The sequence below is a fragment of the Thunnus maccoyii genome, chromosome 2 (genome assembly GCF_910596095.1).
Source record: "Thunnus maccoyii chromosome 2, fThuMac1.1, whole genome shotgun sequence".
Lineage (NCBI taxonomy): Eukaryota > Metazoa > Chordata > Actinopteri > Scombriformes > Scombridae > Thunnus > Thunnus maccoyii.
The window spans coordinates 16,801,337-16,808,721 of NC_056534.1; the positions used below are offsets into that span (position 1 = coordinate 16,801,337).

Sequence of the window (7,385 nt, forward strand, 5' to 3'; positions counted from 1 at the left end):
AGAGAGAATGTGTACATTTAAGAAATGGGAGAGTGAGAGCCTGCAGATTGTATTGCAGTCAATGAGAGCGAGATTGTGCTCTCTCTATCAATTAAACTTTTGATATCAAAAACTATAACTCTTATGGGAAATATATTTACATTTTGAGAGAGAAGAGGATTATGGCAACATTTTAAGGTATGGTATATGCTTGAGGAGTTAAAACTGAGGGAGTGAGACATGTTAAGGATTTTTTTTTGTGAGGTGTAAAAAAACTGTGCCTGATGATGTCACACACTGGTGAGATCTGAAAACTGCTGTAAAAACCCTTTACTTTGGACTTAAAGTTCTCCAAAAGTACAAAAGGTATCACAACACAGAATACAACTTTGAATATTCAAAGTTTTGTGAACGGTTTAAAATTTGAATGGGGTCTGTAGGATGTCCGAGAAGTTGAGTTTCAAAGTGACAAAGATTCCAACTCAGTTGGATTATTCATCCCATAGACTGCCATTATAGATTTTGATGTTTTAAAAATGAATATAAAATCGGAACATGTAGAAAATAGAAAAGTAATAGCACACATCTGCTGAATGAGCTGCACAGTTTGACATTTGAATGGCTTTTCTAGCACAAAGTATGAAGCAGTTGAAACGGTCCAAAAAACGTACAGAATGTGTAATAAGAAGAAGTGGCGGAATAATAAAAAGCGAGAGGCGATCACACAATAATGTGGTAACTTCTGTGCGGCAGAATTATTCTTGGATCTGTGGTGCACACATACTTTGAAGCATAGGGTGGCGGTAATGCACCAAATACACTGGTTTCCAAGCGCCGTTAAAAACAAAAAGAAGAAGACAATTGACAAAAAACGTAGAAGAAGAGGCGTTGGCCTGGCTGCTGGAAATTTAACACGGAGAAGAAAACACGCTGTTAATGGGATGTTTTGTTCAGTTATGAGGTAAAAAAAAATCTAAATAAATGCTATAGCATGCGGATTAATATGACAATTAAAAGGTTAAAGTATAGTATGTTAACTAACTATACAGCTATGATTAGCGTGTTTAACTAGCTAGCTTAGCTTAGTGGGATGCTAACGAAGGCTGTATTATTTACATTCCTTTCTAGCAAACAGCATCTAACTATTGTCATTTGTTGCTTACCAGCTGAGTTGGTAAACAATAGTCAGGTGCCCAGATGAGCATTGAAATAGGGTTTTCTTGCTGTAACTCTTGATCACACTGGCTATTAGAAGAGTGAGAGAAGTCCCTCTTATTGTTACTATACTTCCGCAGCTCAACAGGGAAACACTGTCCGAGGAAACAAAAAGAGGGAATTTGATGCTAAAAGACTGTAAATGTGGCAGATACCCACTTGATATGACCAACTAACTAACTCAGACTGCTGAAGCCTCATATAAGCTTCAGATCAACTTTTAAATGTATTTTTACAGAAAAATGATTGTGTGGACACATTGTGGATTTTGGCCTCCATCACTTACATTAAAAACACATTTGAAAGGGGTCTTTTAACAGCCACTATGAACAGGAGGAATGACAACAGAAAGGAAAACCTCCACCAGTGTTCATTTGGGCATCTGACTGTTGTTTTAAGACACACTTGAAAAATTGTGAGCCTCTCCTTTAACCTCTGTGTATCTTTGATTCTCCTCTGCAGGTTTTGAATGCCCCTCTGTATGGGATAACATCGTTCAAAATGCAGCACAGAAGCTGTATGATTGAATAGATTGAAATGCTGGCATAATCTGACACTATTTTACAGACATGCCGTGGTACCGAAACACCAAGCGGAAGTATATATTTTAAACAAACAGTCCAGGATTCATCACACAGGAGCAGTGAAAGTCAAACTGTTCTTGTGTTTTTCATCAGAGAGCTGGTTCTCCTCGTAGACAGAAGCTCAAATTGAGCTGTCTTCATATAGACCATGGTAGATAATCGCTACGCCACAGCTCTTGTCATTGGCTCTGTGCTGAGCCTGTTGGCCACCGTGTACCTCTCTGTGGCTGTGGGAACCCAGCACTGGTACCAGTACAGCAATCCATCAGTCACACTTGAGGGGATCAACATCACCGTGGTCAAAGAAGAGTTCATCAGTGGGGAGTTTGATGAGAAGACGTACAGCGAAAACATGTTCCGCTTGAACGGCACGCTGGGTCTTTGGTGGAGGTGCATCCTGTTGCCCAGCCGGTCACACTGGTTCAAAGAGCCAGGTATGAATTCCTGCTCAGAATGTTGCATATATACAGCTACAGTGCTGCAGACACCAATTTACATTACAATTACATTACATTCTATTTAATGTAATGTGGCAGACTGACAGCAATAAAAAGTGATGTAAACTTTGTCTAGTTTCAATGAAACACAAGATCAAACATAATATGATGAATATAAACAGTGTGGAAAAATGTTTCTAACTTTTGTTTTTATCTTACTCCAAATAGATCAAACCTTTAATCAAAAGTATATATTAATGTTTTATTGCAATATTGATGTGTCAGGTGATGTAGAAACATAATGTATAGATAAAATAATCAGATGTGAAAGTCTGTTTTTGGATAACCCGGTAAATTAATTCCACTCTCTTGTCAATATCATTGTAAACTTCAGTGTTTCTGCTATCAGCTACTTTCACTCTATAGTGACCATTTATTCCAGTTTTTTGTGCCACAGAATCCCTGGTGCATAATATTCTGTTGATTATCACTATATTTCAGATAACAGATCTTTATTATCTTTATTCTTCATTTGACTTTGTTCTTTTCAACTCTGACTTTAGATCCCAAGATGGAGACGCAGTGTGTGAGCTTCACTCTTCCTCAGCAGTTCAATCCAAAGTACAAACAACCCGGAAACCATAACAGCGAAGAAGATCTGCTGAGAACATGTGAGTCCGGTCTCAAAGCCTCCTGAGACAAATCTGTGACTCTCGGCTTTAAAAATAAACAAATGTTTCCTTCTTTGTGAATGAGTTGATTCTGTGTTGAAATAGTATGCTGATTTACTTTGAACATGCTTGCATTTTCTCACTTGTTTGCATCAAGCTTGGAAGCCAACACGACAGTGTCCTCTTTAAGGAATAATGTTCTTAGTGAACTTTTTTTGACAGCATTTATCACTTTATTCTTTTCTGCTGTACACACCAAGTGGCGAAAGACTTTTAGGCACAGACATACTGATGTATTCAAAACTTAGAATTAGATAATGTTTCTTTATGTGTTAAGGTTTCAAACTTTTTCTGTTATTATTGTGTCTTTGTTCAGACTTGTGGAGGTGCCAGTTTCTCCTGCCCTTGGTGTCACTGGCCTTGGTGTTCCTCAGTGGCCTCATTGGGGTCTGCGCCTGCCTGTGCCGCAGCTTCACCCCGACATTGGTTGTAGGAGTGCTCCATCTTCTCGCAGGTGAGACAAATACACGTATACCCCCTCTGTTCTAACTATAGACTGTAGAATAAGGAGGCACAACTGTGACAAATTTAGGCAAGAGTTGAGGGATGTTGGCAAGCAGCAATCACCTAAGTGTCACCTGCAACAGGTCGGTGAGACTTAAGCAGCACCGTCCCAAAACATACAGTCTCCCCTTTACATGATGAGTTCAGCCATTTCAAATAAATGCCAACAACACATTACCGAACAGTGCTGACATTAAAATATGGATACAACCAATCAGTAATTATCTTTTAACTAACTTTATTGTTTGCATTGTACAGCACCTTGTAACTCTGGTTTTGAAAGGCGCTTTATAAATAAAGTTTACTTACTTACTCACTTACTCACTTACTTACTTTAATTTGATGCAGAATCTATCAAGTTCACCGGCTAGCAAACACTGCATGGCGTTGCGTTATTTGACACACGTCATTCAACAGCAGTAGCACACACTGGATGGACTGTACAGAGAGTAGAAGTAGTTAAGATATGTTGATGTCACCGGGATGTTGGATCAGGGGAGCGAATGTCTTTAAGTTTCAGACTTTTTGGGAGCGATGACCTGCACTGATGCTGAGAAAAAAGAACAGTCGGGTATCTTGACTCATTGACCATGATGACGCCGGTGTGTGAGCTCACATAGAAAACAACTAGTGCACGTGTTTGTACGCATGCAGGATGCAAAATTAACTTTTTTATCCACCGGCCAAATGGCGAGTGAATGTTCAGATTTTACCAGCCACTCAATAGATTCTTATTGTTTTTTTGGCTGGTGAGTGAAGCAAATCTACCAGCCACTTGCCTATGTTACCAGCTTTTGTCTGATGGCTTATGCTAATTTTGTGCCCTGTATGCATATCATCAGCTGCCGGTATCTTTTGTCCCCAAGTGCCGGGTTATGCTTGAAAAGAAGCAGTTTGTACAACGTATTGTCTGGTGTTATTACATTCAGACTGACATTAGCTCTGTGTGAAGAAACACAGCAACACAACACAGGGCAATTTGAAATTGAACCAGGCTGCAACGCAACATGACGTCATCTGGCAAGGTGCTGTGTTGGCTAATCACATACATGCAAGTGCACATTCCAGCTGTAACATAAGTGCCGTGTTTCTGCTCTTTACTTCGCAATTGTTGCAATGAAAGATAAAATATTTGCTGCTGTGATAACTCTCCAGATTTGTAAAGTCCTGGCTGTGAGTATTACAAACTGTTGTGTGGTGTTTTGGTGTCTGATAAGTCTATAAACCCGTAAATCTGGTAACTTCAACTGGACATCCTGGATTGTATTTCATTGTCCCACCTGTACCTTAAATATCACATCCCCACCATCACAGCCCCCTGCGCTGTTTTAACTCAGAACTGTTTTTCGGCGTTTAGACCAGCAGTGCTTCTTGCACTTGGCTGCTTGTGAGGTGAGTTTTTCCGAACACGTCTCCACCTCACTGAGCTGCTCACTTTTACTTTCCCCAACTTATAAAAAAAAAAGATTTTTCTTTGCACCTAACATCACGACATGCTGCTGATTAATTACTGCAAAGCAAACACGATATAATCTGTCAGTTATTGTCACCTGCTGAGCTGAATCAGACATATCCTTACGCATCTCAAAGCGTGATCAATTCAGTTATTAAATGATGATCTAAAGAATCACCTCACTCATTAAATACGTTGCTGCGTTATGTATGTAATGCCTCTGTTTGTTTCACCTGAATGTTAATGAAAGTCATTTGTTTTGATGTTAGTGGGGGCTGTCTTTATTTCAGAAAATGGGTGTCTCTGCCATATGAAACTCTGCTTGTGGTAAATACTAAATGAGCTCCAAGGACACTCTAAACCTTTCTTGTGTCCACTTGTCATAAGACGACCTGTAGTTTAGATTTTATTAAGCTGTGGTGGTTTCTGGTTGGACCACATAAACCACATAAATTCATCCAGTCTAGTCATTCTACTGTCTTTACACCTTCACAAACTCTGTATTGTTTCACATGTGCGTTGTAGCGGCGTTCGTCATTTACATCTCTGCTCTGCTCATCAGGTCTGTGTTCTCTGGGCTCTGTCTGCTGCTTCCTGGCCGGGGTGGACCTGCTCCACCAATATTCCACACCGCCTGAAGGGGTGGAGGGCTCACTGGGCTGGTCCCTCTACCTCGCCCTCATTTCCTTCCCTCTGCAGATGATGGCAGCTGCTTTGTTCCTTTGGGCGGCTAGGAGTCACCGCAAAAACTACACCCGCATGACTGCTTACAGGGTAGCCTAAAAGAGAGACTGCTCTGACCGTCCACTGCTCTTAAGACTTTTAAAAATGGTCCATACAAATGGACTTTTCACTTCCACTTATCTTTAAATATAGAAACATTTCCTTGGTATCACAGGTCACCTACACACTTAAAGCAGGGATAAACTAAACCAGTTTGTAGCTAAATCATCATAAGTGCTGATAAATAGAGGTTTAATAGCGTCTAGTTGTGATATCTTTATTTTCTAGCATCTGTAACCTGTATCTTACCCAAAGCATGTTCTTAATGTATTTAAACATCCAGATGTTATGGATCATTTGTTATATCTGGTGTGAATGGTGTTGGTGTGCATTATTTGATTGCCTTCTTTTTGGTTGCCATTGCTTTTACAGCCACTCATCACCTTACCCTTAACTGAGTTATAGTTCATAAACTTGCACTGTAGCAAATTTTAAACCTGCAGTTACCCAAGTAAGGGTAGCGTTTCTCTAATGCTGCATGAGAAATATCAAATAAGCCTATTTTTCCTTATTTTCAGTTCTATTTTTTTACATAATCTGAAATATGGAGCCTTTGCTGTGCATGCCTTTTTTTAAGGTGACATTTCAGTCATCTGTGGTAATTGTTGATTTCAGTCTGTGGTATGTGTTGACTAAATGTCACAAAATGTCACTCACTAAAAATGTAACCACTCATTCTCCATGTTTGTACATCTAATATTTATTAACACGGTTAATTTGAATGCAAAAAAACCTGAAACCTGTGACCTCTTTCTAATATTTAAATTCTGATGTTTCAGCCCCAAATTGTACTACTGCCATTTGTTGAAGTGAAGAACTACTTAAAATGTTTTTCTTACTCGGGCTGCAGTTTCATCATTTACTCAACTGATTGTTTTGACAGCCAAAGATACGTTTGCATCAATTTCAGCCTTTTAAATGCAAAGTACTTTGAATTACAATGGATTTTTCAAGTGCAAATCATTGAACGCATTATGATTTTACATCTTTACATTTTACATTTGTGTAGAAAATTAATGAATTTTCTATTTTTTGGTGTCAAATTCTAAAATTACTCAAATGTGGAATCGAGATTGTGATGTTTTTGTGTCACAATGTTTTGTTACATGTCTAATGTGTACACACTCTGGCTTTTGTATGTTTCTATGTATTCTGAAGCACACAGTGCTTGTTTCTGTATGAATAAATTTGACTTTTTGCTGAGTTGTAGATTTTTGTGTTATCCTCGTGAGATAATTGGTGAAACTACATCATCAGCCTTCATAGTACAATTATTTAAATATTGTTTTGATAAATACACACTATTTCTAGCAGTATCAAGAGTTAAATTAACACAGCTGCACACAGACACCAGAAATTGGCTTAAGGCGGCTTCATTTTTTGAATAAAATTTTTTTATCAAACCTTTTGACAAACATCTTCATTGATTGTATCAACTCATTTAATACTGTGTGGTATGACTTATGGTTATTTTATTACTGTTTATTAAAGATGTTTTAAGACAAGAAATATAAGCTTTGAATAATAATTTGTTTCTGATATGGTTTTTCCACAAAAAAGTTCAATTACCTCATTAGAGTCCTTAAATTAAATCTGCTCCCTCTCCCTCTTTATAAATCCAGAGTCTATCAATATGCTAATATTACTCATTGTTCATTTAAGGTTTAATTGTCTCCTACTTCACTGAAAAATCAAATCT

General features: G+C 38.4%; 1 protein-coding gene across 2 annotated transcripts; it reads left to right on the forward strand.

Annotated features, from left to right (window-relative positions):
* The first annotated feature begins 834 nt into the window (after window positions 1-834).
* On the forward strand, window positions 835-6,889 carry cldnd1b (claudin domain containing 1b). 2 transcript variants are annotated; one of them, XM_042400244.1, is made up of 5 exons: window positions 835-940; window positions 1,657-2,212; window positions 2,779-2,886; window positions 3,263-3,400; window positions 5,466-6,889. In XM_042400244.1, the coding sequence occupies exons 2-5, from the start codon at window positions 1,927-1,929 to the stop codon at window positions 5,684-5,686; spliced, it is 753 nt and encodes a 250-aa protein (XP_042256178.1). In that variant the 5' UTR covers window positions 835-940; window positions 1,657-1,926; the 3' UTR covers window positions 5,687-6,889. The 2 variants fall into 2 exon arrangements, with proteins under 2 accessions (XP_042256178.1, XP_042256187.1); XM_042400253.1 differs by having other exon boundaries at window positions 838-940; window positions 1,872-2,212.
* The last annotated feature ends 496 nt before the right edge of the window (window positions 6,890-7,385 follow it).

Bases quoted from the DNA above. Each gene is read 5' to 3' on its own strand.
- cldnd1b (XM_042400244.1), top strand. From the start codon at position 1,927: ATGGTAGATAATCGCTACGCCACAGCTCTTGTCATTGGCTCTGTGCTG. The intron at 2,213-2,778 runs GTATGAATTCCT...CTCTGACTTTAG, and splicing joins ACACTGGTTCAAAGAGCCAG to ATCCCAAGATGGAGACGCAG. The intron at 3,401-5,465 runs GTGAGACAAATA...TCTGCTCATCAG, and splicing joins AGTGCTCCATCTTCTCGCAG to GTCTGTGTTCTCTGGGCTCT.